Raw genomic sequence first — 27,275 nt, 5'->3', positions numbered from 1 at the left:
GAGAATTAACATTAACATTAACATGATAATTAACTCAACCCTATGAATTCTTTATTAATACATAATAAAAGTTATAAGAAATAAATCTATACAATCATTCCCTAATGATGTGTTGCTAAATGTTATTTACATTACAAAGTATATTAAATCATTGAATTGATACCTTCAAACTACAAATAATAATATTGTTTAGAACCTTACAAACAAAATGTTGACATCATTATTATATATAAAGGTATTTGTATATAACCAAAGCAGTCTTGGAAGAGTCCACATGGCATGACAAAAAAGGGTGGAAGCTTCATGCTTTCCAAATAGTCTGTCATTCCCACGTTTATATTTCTATAATTGGGGGTGTAGAATTCAAAGCACTTTAAAAAACCCCAACAGAAAGTGGAAAGTTCACACAACATATTTGACTTGTAACTACTGTAAAGTTTATTTTCATCCATGCAAAAGACTCGACATGGACATGCCCTAAAAGGTCGACAAGCTGCAGATTCTACTGATGATCAAGATTACCCTCGTTCTGCATGTTAAAACTATATAGAGCCTACCAGATTGTGCATGGAAGTTTGGAACAATTTTTTAATTCAGCCCCCGTACAAAGGATGAGGAAAACCACAGCTATGGAAGGAGAGCTGAGTGGGCCAACATTTATGCTTACAATGAGCTGGACTGTGGAGAACCTTTCCCTGTCTTCAGAGCTTGAAATTGCGTGCAAGCAGTTGTTAATTAATTAATTAATCTCTGGAATCTCAAGAACACTGCTGTACAATCTGCAAAACGAAGGCCCGGGCTCATGTGGGCACGTGATCCCCAGCCAAGCTAGGCCACATTCCCCAACCCACTCGACCCATTTTGCGTGCAGAGCAGGGAAAAGCAGTCAGTCTGTCCATGGTCTCCATCTCTGTGCTTTTTCTTTTGAGGGTAAGTGGCCATGGTGCAAGCATGGTGTGTGATTTTTACCCTTTTGGTGGCAACAGGAATAGGCGTGTCAGAGGCAGACGATGGTGACTTGGGCGGGCTGGTTGCTTTCATGGCAGGGGCAAATGGTGGAGGGCTGCTACAGACGGTGTGGAGTCGATCTGATTACTGTAATTGGGATGGAGTAAGAGAATGCCTAAAAGGGCGAGTTACAAAGCTGGTTCTTGAAAATTTGTGGCTGAATGGAACTTTTGCGGGCAATACCCTGAGTAGGCTGGATCAACTCCGTGTTCTAAGCCTGAAAGGAAACGCCCTCACAGGTCCCATTCCCGATCTTTCCTCCCTGCGCAATCTCAAGAGTTTGTTCCTCAATTACAACAATTTCACTGGTTCTTTCCCTGCTTCAATCGCCACTCTGCATCGCCTCAAGGTCATTGTTCTGTCACACAATTCATTGGCCGGTCAAATTCCTCTGGCTCTTGCTTTGCTCCCTAGATTGCACGTTTTGAGTGTGGAAAACAATCGGCTCAGCGGTTCCCTCCCGGCGTTTAACCAGTCATCCTTGATCTTCTTGAATGTATCTGACAATCTCCTCTCGGGTCTCGTTCCAGAAACGGGAGTACTTAGTGAGTTCAATCTCTCTTCGTTTAGTGGAAATCCGGGACTCTGTGGACGACTTGTAGATAGGCCCTGCCCTGTTCTGACACCCGATTCAAGCCCCACAAGCAGTCCTCAAAATCAATTTTTTTGGCCTGTCAACAGCAAAGTTAGAAAGCTCAGCAAAAGGGCCAAGATTGCTGTAATTGTGGTCGGAAGTGTTGTAGGTTTTTTGGCCATTTTATGCCTTGTGGTTCTCTTCGTTTACAGGGGACGCCGCCACCGGTCCAGTGATGAGCACACGACTGGGAAGCAGACCCGCGGTGGGAAGACAGAAGGCGAAATTGCAGGGGAATCTGATGCCCAGCAATCCAGCAAGAGCAAGAGCACGAGCAAAAGCGGGAGAAGCCCCTCGCCTAGGGATAATCACAGTGGGAATGTCAGTGGAAATCTTGTGTTCTGTGGAGGAGAGACTCAAATCTACAGCTTGGAGGATTTGCTCAAGGCTACTGCTGTGATTTTGGGAAGAGGGTGCTTAGGAAGTACTTATAAGGTTGTAATGGACAGCAGATTGACCGTTGCGGTGAAGAGGGTGAAGAAGTGTAATACCATGAGCAGAAGTGAACAAGAGAAACATATGTATATGCTTGGAAATCTGAGGCACCCAAATCTGGTTTCTCTCAGAGCCTACTTCCGTGCCAAAGATGAAAGCCTCCTCGTTTACGACTACTATCCCAATGGCAACCTCTTCTCTCTCATTCACGGTCAGTAAACTAGTTCTTTCCCAAATTAACTGCTTTTCAACGCTGCTTAGAATGGTAGTTATTCCTAATTCTCTGCACTGTTTGCTTCAGTACTCTGTTCAACTACCAGTCTTTCTGATACTGAAACACCCAGTTTCTTTTACTTGGGCTTTTCTAGTTTCTTTTAGAAATTCAATACATTTCTTTTAATGCTGCAAATGGGTATCGGTAAATGGTTTCAGTTTGTATGTATAGGCACGGCATCAGTGGAAGGGAAGGCGAAGCCTCTGCATTGGACATCATGTCTGAAAATTGCAGAAGACATGGGGCAAGGTTTGGCATATTTGCATTCCCTGGGAGTCATTCATGGAGATCTCAAGTCGACCAATGTTCTGATTGGTTCAGATTTTGAGGCATGCATAACAGATTACGGTCTGACTGTCCTGGGCTTGGGTTGTGATTCGGACGCCGACACCTCCGATTCAGTGGCTGCTGACTCATTTTTAGCCTATAGAGCACCCGAATGCAGGTGCCCACTGAAGATGACTTACAGCGCTGATGTTTACAGTTTTGGAGTGATTCTACTCGAGATTTTGAGTGGCAAAACACCTTCTCAGGCTTTAATGGGCATGCCAGACCTCCCAAATTGGGTAGTTTCTGTGAGAGAGGGAGATGAGAGTGGGAGTGCGAGCGAGGGGTCGGAGGATAAGCTGCGGGTGCTGTTGAACATAGCCATGGCATGCGTGTCACCCTCTCCTGAGCTCAGACCTTCCATGAGAGATGGGGTGAGAATGATCACAGAAGCGAGAGAATCTTCCCAGAGCAGTGCATCTGCCAGCGATCACTCCCCTGCCAGATGGTCAGATACCATTCATAGTTTGCCCAGAGAGCGTGGGGCGGACCCCACTTTCACAGAGCGCGATTGAGCTTCAACTTTCAAAATGTTCCCTTCAGTCCTTGGTTCACTCTAAGGTTCATGTTGGTAACTATGTAGTTAGATGAATCTACGTTTGATATCAAACCTTCCATTAAACAATCCCCACTCAACTTTGCATACAAGTTACCCCTCCTATCTTGCATGTTTATCATTGTTTTTGGCTTGAATCCTGCTATTTTTGTCTTTGTTTATTTTGATTCCTTGAGAGCTCAGACCAATGTTTGATTGCTACGGGCATTGTAGACTTACATATGTTTCATGTAGCATTCCATAGAGACTATTTTTGGGTCTCGTGGATGTTAAAAGTTATTCTATTTGTATGTGAATAAGAGGGAGGCTTGACCCAAATAGTCAAACGGGTCAAAAATTTGATAGCATTTGTACTTGAATTACAATAATATTTTGTAATTAGATTATTCTTTTAAAAAAATCATTTATTTAATAAAATAAGATAAATATATGTAAAGTCTAGATTAGTATTTATTTTTTTATGGTTGTAATTCAATTTGATTGTAGGATCTTTTCCCCTCATTTTTGAGCAAAAAATTGCTCCTTATTGTTGCTTTAAATCATTTATGCAATTGTAAGTTTAATCTGAGTGCAAACTTGAATTTATATGCCCATATAATTTGAGACTTGTGGATTTACCATGCCAAAATGTGCATTATTGGAATTCACTTAACCTAATTTTTTATGTCTAAATTTGTGAAAAGATTGGAAGTAATTTTCAAATACTTTTGAGGTATCTAGTGATATTCTCCTATGTTAAACCTCTAAAAATAATGTAGTGGCCTTAGGATGATGTGGCCTTAGGATGACGTGTTTTGATGCAATGCTCTAATAATAATGTAGATTATTTTTTATTTCTTTCATATAATTGAACTTTACATATTATTAAAAAATTTGTAGGTAATTTTCATATGAATGAGTGAATTTCCTTTGATACAACAACATAAAACTCAACTAACCATAAATGTGCACTAGATCAACTCACAATAACTAGCAAGGGAGGTAAACATGGGTCCATTCTATGAAATTTGTATTTAAATGCTCAAGATTTACATCTAGTATTGCAAAATTGGCATTGACCAAGTTCACAATCATGAATTTTATCCAAAGTAGCAAATGGTGGATTGAGGGATCATAATCAAATATCTAAGAATCACCTCTAACATAATACCTTATCACATCTGTGCATATTGAGGTTTTCTAAATAACCAAAATTTGAACCAATATATCACTTCAGTGTTGGAGGGGAAAGAGATAATTTAATTAATGCGATATGAGTAGGTATTGGGATTTGGGAAGCATGTGTAGAAAAGAGTTAGGTCTTGGTAAGTGGTGTTCCAAATCCTCTACATATCATTTTTGTTGGAGTAAATAGGTTAATCACTTAGTATCTAGCATATCTATATTTAGAGAGCTATATGTAAAGTACATTGAGAGATATCTTTCATTGAAACCCAACTTTTATTCAAAAATAATTGTTATTGAATGCTTAACATAAAGACATTGGTTGTTTATCTCCAAAATAAGAATCATTTATTGAAATGCTTCTAAATTTGGAGGATGAAAATCAGACGTTCAAAACACGAGAAGCATGAAATCTAAATTTATTAAAAAAGGTTTTTTCGTATAATGTCTCCAAATTTGACATCATATCACTCTTCATTTATCAATATGTTTAATTCCTTTGCCATAAGTCTCATACTTTGTTCTCCGACTTCTTCTAAAGTGGTAATATAAGTGAAACCAATATGGTCTTGCAACCTTATGTTGTAAAATATGGTGAAGAAAGCTTGCAATATGAACTTCAACTCAAAGTTGTTGCAACTTTGAAACTATAGATTAACCATCAACACAATGATTGTAGAATCAAAACAAGAACAAGAAAACCATTACTCATGAAACACCAGATTTATGTGGAGAAACCCTTTTTGGAAAAAAATCCACTAGAGAAAGAGATACAAGTATATTCCCAATCCAATGAAGAATACAATAGCAATACACCTCTCTATAGACCTTTGTAAAACCCGACAACACTCTATTACCCTGCAAATTGAACAAGATTGAATGAAGAACACTAACTCAAGGCACTAATTTATAGGAGTTTGTGAGGATAAATACCACTATGGTATCACCAAACAACATGCAACAAAACCACTTGAAAAAACTCACACACACCTCCCAAAATAGCCTCTTATAGCTGTCATAAGGCATCTCTCATGCATGTGCACCTGTGTAAGGATTCTGTCATAAATATTGTCATAGATATTGTCATAGCAATAATGACTGTCAACACTGTCATATATTCTCTTACAACTCCCGACAAGTGTCTAAGCACCTCAAAATAGAGTATTCCAAGAGGGGGTACCTAGCTATTTTGTCCTTTTCCAAGGGGATAAATCATAAAAGTAATTTTTCTTTTACATGGTCTCTTTCCCAATTTTTAATGTGCACAGTTATAGTTTGTCAACTATCAACATTAGCAAAAACTATATCGACTATTTTTTGCTAATTGGTTGTATTTGGAAAATGCGACAATAACGTGCAACTTTAACTTTGATCATTTGACATAAGATGTATGTCTTTTAAACTTGTTGCTAAACAATGATAAAACCAATTTCTCTACAATACCTTACACATTCTTGTGTATTTTAGTCAATATGAAATTCAAACATTTATTGTGATATATTGAATAAGGGGATGCTTAAATTTATTCATTTGAAATTAATGAAAATGAATGAGATAAAACAACAAAGAATTTTTTAGGAATATTTTCATTTCCACTTTCTAAAGTAATAAGTTCGAGATAGAATCTAGGAAAGATCTCTAGTATCAATTTATTAATTTACTAATGGCCTTGATAAGATAGTCATGAAAAAAATGTTGGCAATTGACACTCAATTGGTTGGTTTCACTATGTTGTCATTGATGGCAACATGGTATTTTGTTCCGACTTCATGTTTTGGTTCAATTGTGTATCGACAGGCACTTCACAGACACTACACTGACACCGGCACCATTAGGACAGAAGGATTTCTTTGGTTTTCGACAATGCAGGCCGACATGGTTTAGAATATGGTTATCGGTATTGGAGGTCAACATCTCTTGTATCTGACATTAGCAATTGTTTTTGATATTCATGCATTTATGTTATCTAGCTGACATGTAATTTGATATTGTAATTATCTTTGTAAGCCGACATAAGGCATGACAAGTTGTATAGGATATATAGGTCAGTTCGATTAGATCATTTTGATATAGAAATGGTGATGGATATGTGAATGTGATATAATGTGAAATATATCAGAGAGATTATGTATGTGAGGATATTTATGTAAGGGTTATTTCGGTAAAGGGTTTAGGGTTTCAAACTGGAACAGACAAAGCTTAAACTGGAACTGTATTCTGGCATAGAAGATGCTATCTTAGCAGTTCAACACTTCTCCAAATTGTATTCTGGATTTATATGTAGTCAGTGAGACTCCATTTGTGATTGAGCAGTGTGCTCTAAACTGTAAGCCTTCCTGCAAGTGTAGGCCCCTTATATTTTGTAATATCTCTTCATATGGCCAGTGGATTGATATTGTGGGTCACAAATCCCACAGTGGTTTTTCCTCTTTGAAGTTTTTCACGTATAATTTTGTGTGTTATGATTCTCATTTATGTGATTGGCTTATTGGTTGCTTTACTTATTTCAATTCTGCATGTACTGGTACACTGGTTGGTGTATGCATGTTTTAATAAGGCTAAAATTAATTCATCCAGTATAACATTGATTCACCCCCCCTGTGTTATTGGATTCCAACAATTGGTATTAGAGCCTTGTGCCTCAGAGGAAGTTTAACAGCTTGAGGAATATCATGAATCTGGAATCCATGGACATGGGTTTGGAGAAACAACTTGAGATGGCACTTGAAGATTATGATGCTGAAAGGTTAAAGAACTTAAAGCTACAAGATGAATTGAATTCTTCTAAGGAATTCATTCTTGTCCTACAAGAGAGACTATCATCTGTTCAAGCTAGGAGGAAGGAACTCTTGCAAGGTCAGGGTGATGAAGAGAAAGATGTACTTAAGGAACAATGTCATAAATTGAGACAGGAGAACATGGTTATGAGAAACGAAATGCAAACTATAACTATGAGAATGTTTAAGGAGATTGAGGATCGAAAGAAAAAGGAAGAAAATCTTGTTGTATCCCTGAAGAACAAATTTGAAGAATGTGGTAGGTTGGTTCATGAGAATGATATGTTGAGAACTGATTTAGTACAATCCCAGAGTAATGAACAAGAGCTTGACAGACAAATAATAATTTTGAGAGAAGATCTAACTACTGCAAGTGAGTATAAAGAAAAATTCAAGATTAGCTTAACACAACTAGATGAGTTGTTGAAGAGACAAAGGTAGATTGGAGATTCTAATGGACTTGGATTTGAGCAAGGACAAAGTTCTGATCTTGCTAATGAAGATCAAAACCATAAGGCACCGGTAAGGCAATTTAATGCTTATAAATTTAATGATAGATGTTTTGGTTTGCAATAGATTTGGTCACATGGCTAGACAATGTAGAAACAGAGCAAATCAAAACCTTAATTTTTCTCCCAGTAAATGTACAAAATGCAATAAGTATGGTCATAAGATAGAAGATTGCAGAATGAATGTTAAATGCTATGCATGTGGAAAGTTTGGACATATGGCTAATCAGTGTAGGTCAAGCAATTTCACTGGTTTTAGCAAAGAAATTCAAAGGAACAATGTTACATGTTATGCATTTAATGAGGTTGGACATATTGCTAAATTCTGTAGAAGAAGAAATCCACCGGTTGGTAATGGAGGATCAGATAAGAAAGAGAAAGATAAGGTTAGTGAAATTCGGCAAGATCATACTCAGAGATGGGTTAGGAAGACTGGAGAACAATCATTAGATGGAAATGCACTGGTTACTTATCTGATAGAGGAGGCTGCTCCTGCACCGACAGGTAGCTCATCCAGCAACTGAGGTAGATGCCTTAGGGGTAGGCCAAATTCATAAAGATGTTGCATATGCCCTAGGACGAGGTTTTGGAAGATGTTCCAGATATTGGAGATGCTTATCCAACATGGATATGTTCTATTCGAGATCCGATATCTTTCACCAGCAGTCATTAATGTCAATGGAAGATTAGGGTTTTTCTTAGAGGTTAAAAGGCCGAATTCACTTCATTATTGATCACCTTGCATATAGAGCGATTTCATAGTGATTAAGAGCGACTAAGAGTGATCAAAGGCATTTCAGAGAAACCAAATTTCTTCTTGAGCGATTTCACTGACGATTGGAAGAATTTGTTAAGGGTTTTCACCAAAAGCGATCAATAGGTATTTATCTTTAAACATGGAAGCGGGATCATCATCTATTCTAATCTTTATTGCAAATCCAACTTTAGTAGAGGTCAAGGACCACCCCAGGCCAATTTTCAAGCGGTATCCGCATGTGGCTATTGTGGAAGATTCAGTTGGAACATTTTCCAGTGTTCTGGAGGGATTTGTTTATGTTGAAGATGTTAGGGCATACATACATTGTCACATTGAGGACTTGAGAACATCTGAAATAAAGGGCATGTACATGAGTGAGCTGATTGGAGAATCTGGAAAGATCAAATCGGCATACAAGCACAATGAAGACTTAGGGTTTACCAACATTCTAGACATCTCAGAATTCGAAGATAAGATAATTAGGTATGTTTTGAGTAGAGTACATGGGGAGTTTATTTGGTTGGATAGACCTTACAAGATCACCAAGGAAGTCATCAGGAAAATCACTAGTTTGCCACAGGTTAGGCAACGTCCAGACAAGAAGGTTTCAAATGATTACATAAATAAAATCACCGACATGACATCTGACAGGAGATCTATGAGAATAAGCACTATTACCGACACTGACATCAGATTCGGTAGCATGATCATCAGATATAAGGTAACTCAGTCAAACCGACTGAACTCTGTTTCCAGTTGCATTTTCATAGCATACAAAATGATGAGAGAAAATGAGAAATTGGAATTATGTGGTTGGATGTTAGATGAACTGTTAATAAACCTAGGAAAGATTAAGGAAGAAAAGAAAGGAACCTTCCGGTATGGCAACTTAATTGTCTGCTTTATGTTATTTTTCATGAATGATACTCCCAATTTTGGGAAGAGGCAATGGACATTTGATATCCTGGTAGGGAGACAATTGAAATTGTCAATTGCTACTTTAGGCAGTCAGATAGATGATAAAGTATGGGGAAATTTTAAGGGGTTCTGGAAATCTATAAAGTCTAGGGAAAGGGTTCCTAAGCATATTGTAGAAAAATACTCAACTGACATATGCTTCATGGTGAAGAAGGATGAAACACTTATGGAAGCGGTTAAGCCCCGAAAGATTTGGATTGAGGAAATGGGCTATGAAGTGGATGCACAGATCCTTGAGGCTTATGTAAAAATGTTGATTGATGCACCTATTGATGAGGCAGAGGAGCCCTGTGGTACCGCAAAACAAAAATCACAAGAGGTTGAAACAGAGCTCAACTGGAAGAAGAGAGAGAAGAAGGAAGGAAAAGATAGTAAATTTGTTGAGAAGGTCTCACAGGACACTAAAGCATTAATTGATGTTGTCCCAAAGAAAGGCAGGAAGAGGAAGAATCCAGAAGTACACATTGAGCCTATTACAACAGAGTCTCAATCTAAGGATGACACACCCTTGGCATTCAAGAGGGTTGTAATGAAGAAAACATAGGAAACAAAGGTAGAGGCTAAAAAGCAACCTGTTAGGAAGGTTACATTCAAAATACCGGTATAGAAGAAAACACCAAAAGTAACCACTTCAGCTCCATCTAGTACTGCAAGAAGGAAGAAGAAGAATGACATCGATCTGGCAATTCAATCTGGTAATGTGACTATCATTCCTCCAAAAACTTGTGTAGAGTTAGTAGATGAAATCACTAAGGATGGCATGTTAAAGAATGTACATTTTTATTATGAACACTTAGAGGATGATGAACAAAGAGAGGTAGAGAAAGCAATATTATTATATTTGGATATTTATAAGAAAGCCTTAATAGAAATTGAAAAACAAATATCGACATAATTATATAATATGTTAGATGCTAGAAGACTGTCAGCAATGCAAGAAGACAAGCATATTAAAATTCAAGAGTTGTTATTTGTTTGTGTTACTATTGCTCTAGAGGAAATGGAAAGGACACTTGAGGTGGCAGATAGAAAAGTCTTTAATAGAAAATATAGAATAACCAGTTTGATGCTAGAAAGGGTAAATGAGATAATAAAGGAGACTCAAAAGGCATGGGTTAAGTTCTTTGGAGAGAACAAAGGTTTCTTTACTTCACCGGAATCAAAGACAAACACTGTAGACACCCCGGTTGAAGGAAAAGGAAATGGGATTATGGGTACTTCACCCTCAATTTTGAAAAACATTAAGATAGTGGAAATCAAGCCCCTGGTAGATACAAATGTACAGACAAATGTTGAGATACCAGTTAATACAAAGAGTGAAAAAGTTAATGATGTACAGGGTACTAATATTGAGGATAACAGTCCTCCAGATACAAATGTACAGGTTGAGGTTATAGTTCCTACAGAGGAACCGACAGTTACAAAGACTGCACCAAGTGGCAAAGCCACTGGTGCAAGTGAGGAAGCTATAAAGGACAAATCATTAGAGGAGAAGAAAGGGGAAACTGACAGAGAACCAATAGTTGGTCCATCATTGTTGTCAATTGACACCTCGTAGGTTGTAAAGAAAAACATAACCAAGATGAGTCCTACTGAACTCATGATGATGGCAGCACAAAAATTAATGAAGGAGGGATCTACAGATAAAGGGATTATTGATCAATCAATCACTGTTTTACATAGACTAGTCCCGGAGTGCAAGATTGACAATGAAGCGAGCCCATCCGACAAGCTTAAGACAATTAGTGAGCACATTTCAAAGGATTTTCAATCCTTACAGCAGATTTCAAACTAACAAGCACTAGAAAGGTTCACTCAGGATAAAAGAGTTGCATTTGATCAGGTGATTGAATTTGAGAAGAAGAAGATTGATGAAAATATGAAACTGATAGATAATGTTTTTGAAGCAGTGTACACATATTTATAGGGTATGTTGTAACACAGATATACTTATAGTTAATGTGGATAAGAAGATAAAAGAATTTAAGGAGAAAATTGCAAATATAGCTAATTATTTTGATGGATTGAATTCATTAACTACATCCATTGATGGTCAAATTTTGATTTTGGAAGCCCAAATTTTTGTTCTTGAGAAGGAAAGAGACAAAATTATAAGAAGAGCTAGAAGTTTGAGAGGATTGGTGAGTTCCCGGTTGGATTCACTCAGTGTACATAAGAAATAATGTATGGATATGGTTGGAAAGCCCACACCGACAGAGGTAAGTGAGAAAGAGTCATTTGGACATATATTAAATGGACTTGTATCCATTTTCGACACCTTCAAAACTGGTTGGGATACTTATCTTGAGCTATTGGAGAAGGCTTATCCAAAAATTTTGAAATTTGTTAAGCTCCGGTAAGATATTTTTGGGATATTCATTGTACAGTTTTTTTTGGATCTTTGACATTCTTTTTAGAATTTTTGATGGCATTGATGTCAAGGGGGGAGTGATATAGATGTGAAAAAGAATCGAAGGAGTTGTATACATTAGGGAGAGATATGGAGATATGGGTGATGGTATGATGAATCAATAAGGATCTGGTAAACTACTGAGAGGGGGGGTGAATCAGTAGATAGAAAACGGATATAAACTTTTCACCAAACAAAGACAACCTCTCAAGACAAACTCAAAATTGACAAATTGCAATATCATTGTCAAGTAAATCAGTTGAGTGTCATAACAGAATAATAGTAAAACAACTCTGAAACACTCAAATTTTTTTAACCAAAACATCCAAATACTTTACTGACAAAAGTAAAAGCTCATTTTAGATTGCTGTCAGTCATCAATTCATATCTAAGTGGATTTAGTTGTTAAGCAAATTAATCATATCAAACATAACCATAAAAGCATTCACCACTTGACACAATGATTTTGATGTGGAAACCCAAATGGGAAAAACCATGGTGGGGATGAATACCCACAAGTATTCTGAACTCTTTTGAAGTTTGTCTTGTTAGGAGCCAAGCTTGTTAAAGATTTACAATAAGTCTTGTTAAGAACATATCCTGTTAGGGACCACCCGATTAAGGGATTGACTATAATTCCCTATTAGAAGCAATACCCTGTTAGGAGTAACATCAGTAGAGGATTTGAAATCCAAGCTAATGGATCACTTGGTTAGAGGATTTAGATAACACTAAGCTTGTTAGAGCTTACCCGGTTAAGGGATTTGACTGTTGTAATTGTTAGAGAACAACAAGGGTTTGCTGATGTGTTTGAATAGTACTACACTTGCTTGTTCAGATCCTTTTCATGCTCGTATCTGCCTTTACACATACTATAAATACACCATCTGGTTCAGCAACCAATCACTCTTACATTCAACCAAAATTGCCAACACTACAACAAAACAACTCATCGACCTTATAAACAAAATAATAGGTCGATAACACATCACAAACCTAAGATCTCATAGAGATTACAAACAAATCGATTCAAGTATGACCGTTGGATTACATAGTAATCACTGCACATCATTCAAGACAACCTCAACCGCTCCTTGATCACTGCTTCATCAAACTTTGTAACTCATCACGCAATTTCCATTACATGCAATGAACTTGATCATTCCCAAGACAAAAACCATTATCTCTATGCGCCAAAAATCATTTGAAACTCTTCTCATACAACATGCATACGTGTCATAATCATTACCGCTCATCATTTGATCATAAACCAATACAACTGATTCACCAAACTTCATCGGTTAGGGTTTAGCATATCAACATGTAGGGTTTACTGGTTGATCTCACTTCTTCTCTAGTAATACCGGTTTCCTTCACAAGCTCACTTACCGGTTATAATTGACATCAATGACAACATAGATGTTCATCAATGCAATATTCATGCAAATGCCAACAATCTCCCCCTTTGGCATTGATGGCAATACAAGTATCAATACCCTTGATTTCTATGATTGTGAATAGGAATCCTGGTTTACATTTTACCATGTATTATCCTTCAACTGAGTCTTCATGTCTTCAACTGGTAACTGGCTATAGATCTTCTCTTTGTCAATCATACAATTCTTCTCCCCATTCATATAGTTCTTCTCCCCCTTTGACAACAATGCCAAAGTGAAAGTAAAACATGCAATATCATACTTCATTGTTTTGCAACATCAACTTGGAACTTGATGCTCCCCCTATGGAATAACTCCACTCTACACCAATCCTGCTTCAAGATTCTCCAATTAGCTCCGGGACTGATGTATTTCACATCATGCTCAATTGACCTCATGTAGGGGCATAACCCCTAGTTGACTTCTAAGATACTCAAAAGTAGTCTTATGTAGAGGTTTAGTAAAGATATCTGCTAGTTTCTCCTTGGTAGATACATGCTCCAATAACACATCTTTACTCTGCACTTTCTCTCTTAAGAAATGATATTTCAGCTCAATATGCTTGGTTCTAGCATGCAACGCCGGGTTCTTTGAAATATTTATTGCACTGGTGTTGTCACATAAAATCCTTAGTGGATCTGTAATCTTCATCTTGAATCCTTCCAGAATGTGTTTCATTCAGATTTCCTAGGTACAATTCATATACGTTGCAACATACTCAACTTCAGTAGTGGACTGTGATATACAGCTCTGCTTCTTGCTGCTCCATGAAACAAGTCTTCCTCCAAGAAATAATGCACCACCAGTTATGCTCTTCCTGTCATCAACATTACCTGCCCAATCTGCATCCATATAAACCTTCAAATCAAAGTTACCTTCATATGGATACCATAATCCATAGTCAATAGTACCTTTCAAATATATGAATATCCTCTTGGTTGCTATCAAATGTGTCTCCTTTGGATTCTTTTGAAATCTGGCAACTAAACCAATTGCATGAGCAATATTCGGTCTGTTGTGAACAACATAATGCAATTTCCCTATCATTGACTTGTACTCCTTTTCATCAACAGATGCAACATCATCCTCCTTAGACAATTTACAACCTATAACCATTGGTGTCCCAACTGGTTTATAGTCACTCATTCCAAATGTCTTCAATACCTCTTTCACATATTTAAACTGTGTGATGAAAATACCACTCTTCATCTACTGAATTTGCAAACCTATGAAGAATTTTATCTCTCCTACTAGAGACATTTCAAATTCACTTTTCATCTCATTTGCAAAGACATCACTCATCTCATCATTGCCTCCAAATATGATATCATCCACAAACACTTCACTAACCAGTATCTTATCACCTTCAGATTTGAGATATATATTGCTATCTTCATCAGGTGTGAATGTAGTCTTTCATACCATTCTCTCGGTGCTTGCTTTAAACCATATAGTGCCTTGTGCAATTTACACACCATATCTTTTGCATCAGTCAAAGCATAACCATTCGGCTACTCAATGTATACTTCTTCTTCCAGTATTCCATTCAAAAATGATGACTTCACATCCATCTGATATACTTTGAATCCCTTATATGCTACAAATGCAAGTATAGTCCTAACACCTTCCAATCTAGAAATTGGTGCAAATGTCTCACCATAGTCTTCTCCTTCTTCCTGTGCATAACCTTTGCATACTAATCTAGCTTTGTTTCAGACTACTACTCCATCTTCATTGAGTTTATTCTTGAATACCCATTTAGTACCTATCACATTTTTATTCACCAGTCTGGGTACTAGGGTCCATGTATTGTTCTTTTCAATCTGGTCAAGCTCCTCCTCCATAGCTTTAATCTAGTGATCATCTCCAAATGCTTCCTTAGCAGTTCTAGGCTCAATAGTGGAGATCATGCAAGAATTTTCTCTAATTCTTCTTCTGGTTAATACTCTAGCATCTTTATCTCCAATAATCTGGTCAGGATTATGATTGAGTCTCACATACCTTGGAATAACATGATCATTATCTTCAGGTTCTTCTTCTTCACTATCATCATGTTCTTCTGAATCTACCTATTCCAGTTGAACTGGTACAACAACATTCTCTTCACCAGCTTCTGGTTTCACCGGGTCTGGATCCAAAATCAGAGTGCAAAGTTCTTCATCCTTTTTCTCCTCACTAGTTTCTCCTGAGACTTCAGGATACTCATCTACTCGAACATCAACACTCTCAATGATTCTCTGTGTCTGGTTGTTGTAACATTTGTAGGCCTTACTCTTGGTGGAATAACCAAGAAATATGTTTTCATCACTTTTAGCCTCAAACTTACTAACATAGTCACCTCTCTTGATAAAACATTTACTACCAAAAATCTTAAAATAACTGACATTAGGTGATCTACCATACTAGTAGTCATAAGGAGTTTTATCCTTACCTCTCTTTACCAATATCCGGTTCATAGTGTAGACAGTTGTGCTGACAGGTTCTCTCTAGAAAGTTTTTGCTACTCCTCCTTGTATAAGCATCGTTCTAGAAGCTTCGACAACTGATTGGTTGTTCCTCTCTGCAATACCATTCTGCTGTCGTGTCCTCGGTGTAGAAAGCTACCTCTTTGTTCCATTGTCTTCACAATATCTCGTGAATTCCTCTGAAGTAAATTCACCACCTTGATCAGTCCTCAGACACTTTATCTTCTTACCACTTTCCTTTTCAACTAAGGCCCTGAATGCCTTGAACTTACTAAAGGATTTTGTTTTATCCTTCAAGAATGTGACCCACATCATTCTTGAGCAATCATTAGTGAAGATCATAAAATCTGTCACCTTGAATACTTTTAGTCCTTATTGGTCCACAGAGGTCTGTATGAACCAAATCTAACAAATTATCTACTGAAAAAGATTTGCTCTTAAAAGTTGAGGATGTCATCTTTCCTAACTGAAATTCCTTACATAAAGCATTCACCGATTTGTCCAACTGAGGCAAACCTCTTACCGACTTGGAATTATTGACCTTAACAATGTTATCAAAATTTATATGACAAAATATCCGATGCCAAAGCCAACTATCATCTATTTTAGCAATTAAACAGTTGTTGACTTTAGGATTTAGGTGAAACAGGTTACCTTTTGTCTGCTTGCCAGTTGCAATTAGTTCACCTTTGCTCCCATAGATTTTGCACATTCCATCCTTGAATTCCAATGGATAACCTTTGTCATTGAGCTGAGCTACACTTAAAATATTGTGCTTTAATCTTTCAACCCAGTAAACATCATCTGTATTGCTCTTTCCATTAAGAGAAATGGTTCCCTTTTCTTTTACCATGCAGGGTGAGTCATTTCCGAATCTCACAACTCCATCAAATTCCTTCAAAGTAAGAAATTTTCTCCGGTCACCGGTCATGTGGTGTGAACAACCACTATCAATGATCCAATCATCAGAATTATCCATGCAAGAAACTAATGCCTTCTGATCAGATGTTTCCTCTTTAATGGCTACAAAGACAATGTCTTCATTAACATATCCCTCAGATTCCTCATTAGTGATACCACCATCAACTGCAATGAGACAATCTCTTTTGCCTTTTCCTTTGTACTTCATGTACTTCTCACGCTTATGCTCATTTTCACCATTAGGACAATTAGCTGCAATGTGTCCAATCTTGTTACATGCAAAACATTTTAAAGGTAATTTACCTCTGTACTTACCGGTACCTCTGGGCAATCGCTTGGCCAACAATGCTTCAAGCTCAATCAAACTATCTTTATCATCAACTTCTCTACTGGATCTAGATTTATAACTGTGACTGACATCTCTACTTTTCCTCATACAAGGGTTAGAAACTGAAGCTCTAAATGCAGATTCATATTTCTGAACACTACCATCATAACCATTCAATTCAAATGCAATAAGCTTACCAATGATGGAGTCAAGGGTTACCTTAGTTTTGTCAATAGATTTTAGCTTCTGAATGTCTGCAACTCGGATAGCGTAGACCAGTAGAAGGGTTCTCAACTCCTTACTAACCAATGTGGCATCTTCTACTTTACCACCAACACTCTTGATCTCACCAACTATCTCTTTGATCCTCTGACCATACTGTTGTATGTTCTCACCTTCAGCCATTTGCATGTCATCAAATTTTCCTCTCAGACTCTCTTCTTTGGCAATCTTCACATGCTCATCACCGCTATATATTTCTTCAAGTTTCTTCCATATCTCATAAGCAGTCTCCAGACCATGGACATCAACATACTCTAAATCAAACAAAGAACTGATAATGACCTCCAATGCTTGATTGTTTTCATGTTTCTCTTTCTTTTGATCATCAGTCATAGTCCCACTAGGTGCAACATATTGAGTACCAACATGTTCCCAGTATTGACTTCCTAGACTCTTGATATAGATTTTCATTCTATCACTCCATATTTTGTAGTTTTCTCTATTAAACTTCAGACATTCTTTCTTCATCGCGTTCTTCAAGATCTTTACCTCAAGTTGTCAGGCTTAGACCTTAGAGGATCTGAAATTCTCTGGTACCAATTGATGGTATGATGAATCAATAAGGATCCGGTAAACTACTGAGAGGGGGGGGGTGAATTAGTAGATAGAAAATTGATATAAATGTTTCACCAAACAAAGACAACCTCTCAAGACAAACTCAAAACTGACAAATAGGATTCTCACTATCAAGTAAACCGGTTGACTGTCATAACATAATAACAATAAAACAACTCTAAAACTCTCAAAACCTTTTAATCAAAACATCCAAATACTTTACTGACAAAAGTAAAAGCTTATTTTAGATTGTTGCCGGTCATCATTTCATATCTAAGTGGATTTAGCTGTTAAGAAAATTAATCATATCAAACATAACCACAAAAGCATTCACCACTTGACACAATGAGTTTGATGTGGAAACCCAAATGGGAAAAACCATGGTGGGGATGAATACCCACAAGCATTTTGAACTCTTCTGAAGTTTGCCCTGTTAGGAGCCAAGCCTGTTAAAGCTTTACAATTATTTCTGTTAAGAACATGTTAAGAACAGATCCTTTTAGGGACCACCTGGTTAAGGGATGGACTATAATTCCCTATTAGAAGCAATACCCTGTTAGGAGTAACCTCGGTAGAGGATTTAAAATCCAAGCTAATGGATCACTTGGTTAGAGGATTTAGATAACACTAAGCTTGTTAGAGCTTACCCGGTTAAGGGATTTGACTGTTGTAATTATTAGAGAACAATAGGGGTTTGCTGATCTGTTTGAATAGCACCACACTTGCTTGTTCAGATCATTTTCATGCTCCTATTTGCCTTTACACATACTATAGATACACCATTTGGTTTAGCAACCAATCACTCTTGCATTCAACCAAAATTTCCAACACTACAACAAAACAACTCATCGACCTTATAAACAAAACAATAGGTCAGTAACACATCACAAACCTAAGATCTCATAGAGATTACAAACAAATCGGTTCAAGTATGACTATTGGATTACATAGTAATCACTGCACATCATTCAAGACAACCTCGACCGCTCCTTGATCATCGCTTCATCGAACTCTATAACCCATCACGTGGTTTCCATTACATGCAATGAACTTGCTCATTCCCAAGACAAAAACCGTTATGTCTACGCGCCAAAAATCATTTAAAACTCTTCTCATACAACATGCATACATGTCATAATCATTACCGCTCATCATTTGATCATAAACCAATACAACCGATTCACCAAACTTCATCGATTAGGGTTTAGCATATCAACAAGTAGGGTTCACCGGTTGATCTCACTTCTTCTCTAGTAATATTGGTTTCCTTCACAAGCTCACTTACCAGTTATAATTGACATCAATGACAATATAGAAGTTCATCAATGAAATCTTTATGCAAATGCCAACAATAGGAGTATGGAGTATTTTGCATTATTGAATATTCATCTTAGGGGGAGAAGGCAGGATGAAACCGGCAAATGAAACCTTGACCATTTTTCACATGAGTGTTGCCATCAATGCCAAAGGGGAATATTGTTGGCAATTGACACTCAATTGGTTGGTTTCACTATGTTGTCATTGATGGCAACATGGTATTTTGTTTCGGCTTCATGTTTTGGTTCAGTTGTGTACCAACAGACACTACACCGGCACCGGCACTGACACCGACACCGACACCGACACCGGTAGAACAAAAGGATTTCTTTGGTTACCGACAATGCAAGCTTTCATTGTTTAGAATATGGTTATCGGTATTGGAGACCGACATCTCTTGGATCCGGCATCGACAATTGTTTTTGATATTCATGCATTTATGTTATCTAGCCGACATGTAATTTGATATTGCAATTATCTCTGTAAGCCGACATAAGGCATGATAAGTTGTATAGGATATATAGGTCAGTTGGATTAGATCATTTTGATATAGAAATGGTGATGGATATGTGAATGTGATATAATGCAAAATATATCAGAGAGATTATGTATGTGAGGATATTTATGTAAGGGTTATTCTGGTAAAGGGTTTAGGGTTTCAAGTTTCAGATCGGAATAGACAAAGCTTAAACCGGAACTATATTCTAGCATAAATATGCTATCTTAGTAGTTCAACACTTCTCCATATTGTAGTCTGGATTTATATGTAGTCAGTGAAGCTCCATTTGTGGTTGAGCAATGTGCTCTAGGCTGTAAGCCTTCCTGCAAGTGCAGGCCCCTTATATTTTGTAATATCTCTTCATATGGCCAATGGATTGATATTATGGGTCACAAATCCCACCATGGTTTTTCCTGTTTGAGGTTTCCACGTATAATTCTGTGTGTTATGATTCTCATTTATGTGATTGGCTTATTGGTTGCTTTACTTATTTCAATTCTGCATGTACCGGTACACCGGTTGGTGTATGCATGTTTTAATAAGGCTAAAATTAATTCATCCAGTATAACACTAATTCACCCCTCCCTCTCAGTGTTATTGGATTCCAACAAGTAAAACCAAGCTTCAGAAGATTTTTATCCAACCTTGCATACCAAACTCTAGGTGCTTGTTTCAATCCATATAAAGCTTTCCTTAACTTGCAAACCATGTTTGTATCATCCGATAGTGAAAAACCATCAGGTTTCTCAATATACACTTCCTCACCAATATCCCCATTAAAAAATGCACACTTAACATCCATCTGATAAACCTTGTAGTTTTTATAAGCAACATAGGCAAGAAATAATCTTACAACTTCAATCCTAGCTACAGGTGCAAAAGTCTCTCCAGAATCAATTCCTTCCTTTTGAGAATATCCTTTATAAACCAATCTAGCCTTATTCCTTATTAGTTGACCATCCTCATTCAATTTATTCCTAAAAACCCATTTAGTTCCAATAACATTCTTATTTTTAGGTTGGGGAACCAAATTCCATGTATTATTTTTCTCAATTTGATCTAATTCTTCTTCCATATCTTTCAACCAATATTCATCTTTACATGCCTCAATTACTGATACCAGTTCAACTTGTGAAATTAAACATACCTCATTAGTTTCCAGTCTTCTTCTTGTCATTACTCCATTGTTCTTATCCCCAATGATCTGATCTTCTGAATGATTCAATCTCACATACCTAGGAGTCCTCCGAGTCTCTATTCCTCTTCCCTGTTATTCAGTTATTGTAGAATTATATGATACTGTTGGAGTAACTGGTTCAACACTCTATTCCGGTAAAGGTGCTACCGATTCAGATATACTCATTTCCACCGCCAGTTCCTTCTCATAAAATCTGATTTGACTTCTGTTCAGCTCATCTACTTTGACATTAGCACTCTCCACAATTCTCTACAATCTCTTGTTATGACATCTATATGCCTTACTTTCATTAGAATAACCAAGAAATATGCCTTCATCACATCTAGGATAAAATTTTCCAATGATATCATCTCTCCTGATATAACATTTACTACCAAATATTTTGAAATACTTAACTGTAGGTGTATTGCCAAACCATAATTCATAAGGTGTCTTACCAGTTTCTCCTTTAATATGTACTCTATTGAATGTATAAACCATTGTGCTCACTGCTTCTCTCCAGTAGATATGAGGTAAACTAGCTTCCATCATCATTGTTCTAGCAACATCCAAGATAGTTATGTTCTTCCTTTCCACAACTCCATTCTGCTGAGGTGTCCGGGGTGCAGAAAATTGTCTCCTTATACCATGATTCTCACAAAAGTTATTAAACTCACCAGATGTGAATTCTCCACCATGATCTGACCTCAAACATTTAACCTTCAATCTTGTCTCAGTTTCCACTTTAGCCTTAAAGATTTTAAACTTTTCAAATGCTTTAGATTTTTCATTTAGAAAAGTAACCCACATCATTCTAGAATAATCATCAATCATTAGCATGAAATATCTATCACCTTGAAAACTTTGAACTCTAGCAGGGCCACACAAATCAGTATGAATATGATCAAGAACATCATTAGATTTATCCTGTATACTCCTAAAAGAGGTTCTGACCTATTTACCCATTTGACATTCTTGACATATCAGATTATAGGGCTTCATAATCTTAGGTATATCTCTAACTGCCTTAGTTGAACTGATCTTCACAATGCAATCAAAATTCACATGACACATCCTTTTATGCAATAGCCAACTCTCATCAATATGTGTAATCAAACATGTCTTCTCACTGGAGTTCAAATGAAATATATTACCTTTTGTCTGTGTATCGGTTCTCCAAACTAGATCTGTTAATGATTTTGCATTTTCCATCCTTGAACCGTAATTGAAATCCCTTATCCACTAATTGTCCTACACTCAAAAGATTATGCTTTAAACCTTCAACATAATAAATATTTTCAGTATTGTTCTTACCATCCAATGATATAGTTCCTTTTCCTTTGATCATACATGCTTTGTCATAGATACAAATCTAACTAGACCGCCATCAAATTCTTGCAAAGATAGAAACTTCCCTTTATCTCTAGTCATATGATGTGAACAAGCACTGTCAATTACCCATTCATCCTTGTCTTCAATTTTAGTAGCGAGTGCCTTCTCTTCAGGTACATTCTCTTCCAATGCTGGAACATCTTCCTTGATAGCTAGGAGAACCCATTCCTCCCCATTGTCGAAACCACTACCAGAGTCTTCTGCCGGTTCATCATCAAAATCAATAATGCCTTCCTCATCCGCTATGTAGCATGATTTGTCTCTATTTTTCCTATACTTATACTCGTTTTGATATCAAGGGTTAGGCTTAAAAGATCTTTTAACTTTTTCTTCAAATATTGAATTTCTTTCAGGACATCTAGATGCAAAACGACCAATCTTAATACATGCAAAACATTTAAAAGGTGCTTTTCCTTCATACTTACTTCCTACTGGTCCTTTAGGTACTCTTCTAGAAAATAGTGCTTCAAGTTTCTCAAACTCATCATCTTCTCTCTTCATATTTTACAATTCCTTTGCATATAAAGCTTTTCAATCTTGCTTACCGGTTGATGATGCAGATGCATGAAAAGTAGGTTCAGTCTTCACAGCTCCAAAAGGTCCAAATTCTTCAAGCTCAAAAGAAGATAATTTTCCAACCAAGGTATGTCTATTGACAGATGTGTTATCCATTGTTCTCAACTCATTAATAGTAGTAGCCTTCATTTTGTAAGCCGATGGTAGGGCTCTCAGGACTTTAGAAACAATGTCATCTTCGCTCAGAGTTCCACCACAACATTGAACTCCGATAACAATCTCATTTACTCTTTGCATGAATGTAGTAATACTTTCATCTTCTTCCATCTTCAAGTTTTTATATCTCACCTGGTAACCATCAAGTTTAGCAATCTTCACTATAGGGTCACCTTCATTAAGAGTCTCCAACTTGTCCCATATAGCCTTTTCAGATGATTTGTCGGTTAATCCCATTATTTGCTAATCAGAAAGTGCACACAAGAGGGATTCTCTTGCTCTACAATCTTTCTGAATCTCCTTATCCAGATTTGCTGGAGGAGGATTGCTAGATGCAGAATTTTAAGGTGTGACACCATTCTGTGTGATCTCCCAAATCTCCTTACCAAGACATCTCATATGAGTCCACATCCGAATCTTCCATTTTGTGTAATTTGTTCCATCAAGCCTAGGAATATCTCTCCAAAAGATAGTTCCAGATGAACTTGATGAACTTGAATTGTTAGTTGCCATAGGATCTTCCTCAAGCGGTTAAGCTTTATGCAAAGAGGACCAAATCTTTGAATACCAATTGTTAGATAGTTCAAATAACCAGAACCCAAAACATTAATACCGGATTAGCAATTAAACCAATTAAGCATAAACAATAATCACAGAATAAATACCATGCACAAGCTACCAATATTTATATGTGTAAACCTGATAAAGGGAAAAACCACAGTGGGAAGCCTACCCACAGTCAGATAATACTTTTGCAGTAAGTATGTGAATTACAATTGAAGGGTCTGCACTTGCAGGAAGGTCAACAACCTAGAGCGCATTGCTCATCGCAAAAGGAGACTCACTGACTACATATAAATCTAGACTACAATCTAGAGAAGTGTTGAACTGCAAAAATAGCATCTCCTATGCCTAAGTATAGTTTCGATTAAGCTCAATACCAGAGGAATAAATCCTCTTACATAAACCCAATTCGATCTCCAATGATCGACCAAATCCTCTGCCTGAAAGATATTACATTATTCACACAGTATATATTGACATCCCTTGATCTCTACCATGTATTATGATCTATAATGAGATCTTACATCCATATATACAAACCCTCGACCACAAACAATCAGGTCGGCCACCAGATAATAAACCAATTACATAATTACAAAACATGTCGGACTTAGACCAAACAAACAATATCTAACACATAAGACATCCCAAAAATACATCGAGAGGTCCAATCCACACGCTTCATTAAAGCCGGTTCATAACCTAGATCAACCAAGACCAAGTATAGGTCCACATGCTACAACAATGATCTTCATCCGCCAAGTCTTGAACATGATCACCAACAACATCCTGAAACTCCACCAGAAGCTGCACCAACACCACTTATGCAATTCATCAAAGATCTTCATCAAAAGCTCTACTGGTGAAACCCTCACCAGAACCAGAAGCCAAGCTTCTAAGCAAACAGGATAGTATCCGATCACCAGACCAAAACCAGCTTACTGAATATGAGCATGAGTATCATGAACAAGCCAATTCCATAACCAAACTATCCCGGATCCTACCAGATCATGACAGATCGAAAACAACCAGAAACCACTCAAACTACTGGGACTAGAAGGGTGTGGGTAAAGAATCCAAACATCTAGTGTTGGCATCAATGACAAAACATCAATGCAACACATAATCAATCCCACCAAATGACCAACAACCATAGTATAATAATATTGTGGGTACTCAATCCTACTATGGTTTTTCCCTTTCCGGGTTTCCACATAAAAATCTTGGTGTTATGGTTGTGTGGTTGTTCATTTTATGTTTATGCACTTTGATTACTTTCTCATGGATCTGATGGTTTAATAACCAACTTGATAAGTTTGCAAATAATAAAACATTGATTCACGGCCCCTCTTAGTGTTAATTGATTCCAACAGTTGGTATCAGATCCTTGTGCCTCGAAAGTGTTGGAATGCACTAATACCGATAGTATACTAAGAGGGGGGGGTGAATAAATTTAAGATCAAAACAATATACCAGAGAACAAAACAATGAAAGATATATCATGAAAGCACAACACACATAACACCAATATTTTGACTTGAAAAACCCGAAAAGGGAAAAACCACCATGGGAAACCCTACCCACAATCAGATGAATACTCTGCAGTAGTATTATGAATTATTACAATGGGGTCTGCACTTGCAGAAAGGCCAACAACCTAGAGCGCATTTCTCATCACAAAGGGAAGTATCACTGACTTACATAAACATCGTACTACAATCCGGAAAACAATGAACTATGAAAGTAACATCTACTAATGCCTGATACAGTTCCAGTTAAGCACTGATGTCTGCTTTGCAATACAAAACCTTTCCAACCTTCTCCATAATGATATGACTTTATTCGCACATAATCCTTTCTTTGATAATGCAGACTTAACCAACCATAACCATCGATCTTCTAATTACATGAATAAGTCACCTATAAATACAGATCATCAACCTTATTGACAAGGTATACTAAACCCTAAACCAATAAACCTATAATTACAAAAATTACATCACACAATACCACCAGACCAATATTATAATTTACATTACATAACATGGACCTAAATCAAGTAACCAAACAATTATATCCACTAGGGATTCCTCTAAGACCAAAATCCAACACGCTTCACTTGCCGGTAGAAACCCTTAGTGAAAGTTTAACCGGATCCAAATAGGACCACCATAATAGCATGCCATCCAATGCAAAGTCATCAAACACTTTGGATATGATAAAAAAGTACCAACAACATGATAGAAATCGATTCCCTAAGCTGGATCCAAAATCCACTGACTAAGTCACCAAAACAACATACCAATAAAGCTAACTAGGAATGCCAGAAACCGATAAAGCCAAAAGCTAGCCGAGAAAACCAAGAACAATATGGTAAAGGCACAAACTAACTAGTAACTTGAAATACCAAAAGCGATAACCAAATCATGAAACCACTAGAATATAGCAAGCATGTAACCATCAGAATAAGCATCAAAACCAATTCTAGAGGTTTGATCATACCGAATCAGAATCATAGCCAAAACTAAGAATATCTTCAAGACTAACCAGGATAGTCTCCAATCGGGATATAGTGTTGACATCAATGACAACACTTAACCAAATCCAGCATATTGCCAACAGGAAGAAGCCTAACACCTTGAGGAAGATTCAGAAGAATGAATCAATGGACTCCAGTTTGCAGAGACAACTTAGTGTGATACTTGAAGATCTTGATGCAACTAGAAAAGAAGTAAGTTCCTTGAAAAGAAACTTGAATGCAACTGAAGATTTCATTGAGACATTAAAAGATCAATTGATTACTTCTAGAGAAAAGAGAAAGGAGCTGATGGACAAGTTGAAGGAGAAAGGAGAACACAATGTTGATAATCAAGCCCTACAAGACAAGACAGATGAATGTGAGAAGTTGGCTTGGGAAAATGTATTTTTGAAGAGTGAAATGCAATCTATTGTCATGAAGCTAACCAAGGAGATTGAATATCAGAAGAAGAATGAAGAAACCTTGACTCAATCATTGAAGGATATATATGATGAATGCTGTAAATTGACATATGAGAATGATCAGTTGAAGCTTGAATTGGTGCAAACAAAGAATGATGGACAAGAACTTGAAAGGCAGATCATAATTCTGAGAGATGAGCTGACTACTGCTAATGAGTACAAAGAAAACTTAAAATCTAGCTCAGACCGATTGGATGAGATGCTTGAGAGTCAGAGACATGGGAAAGACATGTGAGGACTTGGATTTGAGAAAGGAGAATCTGCTGGTTATGGTCAAAGCAATCATCAGCAGAAGAATAAGAAACCTCTGGTAAGACAACCTAATGCCTATAAATTCAATGGTAAATATTTTTTTTGTGGTAAATTTGGTCATATGGCAAGTCAACGCAAAAGTAGGATGAATAATGGGATGATGAATAAAGTGATGAACAACGGTCTTGCCTTTATTGGTCAATGTTTCATATGCAACAATTTTGGTCACAAGTCAAACATGTGCAGAACAATAACAAACAACATTCAGAATAAGAGATGCTATGCTTGTGGTATGTTTGGGCATATTTCTAACCAATTCAGGATGAGATCAAATCATATGAACTTCAGACCTATGTAGAGAAGTGTTGTTTGTCATGCATGCAACAAACCTAGTCATATTGCAAGATATTGCAGAAGCAGGAATGCTGGTAGACGAATAAATCAAATGAAAAAGGCAAAGCTAAAGTGGAAGAGATCAAATATCAACATAAGAAGGTGTGGGTAACGAAAGAATATTCTACTATTC

At 37.0% G+C, this 27,275-nt stretch overlaps 1 protein-coding gene across 1 annotated transcript; it reads left to right on the top strand.

Annotated features, from left to right (window-relative positions):
• The first annotated feature begins 299 nt into the window (after window positions 1-299).
• On the top strand, window positions 300-3,604 carry LOC131075088 (inactive leucine-rich repeat receptor-like serine/threonine-protein kinase At1g60630). The gene is made up of 2 exons (XM_058011908.2): window positions 300-2,288; window positions 2,523-3,604. Exons 1-2 carry the CDS (start codon window positions 941-943, stop codon window positions 3,191-3,193), a joined length of 2,019 nt encoding a protein of 672 aa, XP_057867891.1. The 5' UTR covers window positions 300-940; the 3' UTR covers window positions 3,194-3,604.
• The last annotated feature ends 23,671 nt before the right edge of the window (window positions 3,605-27,275 follow it).

This window comes from Cryptomeria japonica, chromosome 3 (genome assembly GCF_030272615.1).
Source record: "Cryptomeria japonica chromosome 3, Sugi_1.0, whole genome shotgun sequence".
NCBI classification, from domain to species: Eukaryota; Viridiplantae; Streptophyta; class Pinopsida; order Cupressales; family Cupressaceae; genus Cryptomeria; species Cryptomeria japonica.
The sequence above is the reverse complement of the archived record's forward strand: the minus strand, read 5'-3'. Positions and strand labels throughout refer to the sequence as shown.

Coding starts and splice junctions, on each gene's coding strand:
- LOC131075088 (XM_058011908.2), top strand. CDS start 941: ATGGTGCAAGCATGGTGTGTGATTTTTACCCTTTTGGTGGCAACAGGA. Junction 2,289..2,522: donor CCTCTTCTCTCTCATTCACG/GTCAGTAAACTA, acceptor TTGTATGTATAG/GCACGGCATCAGTGGAAGGG.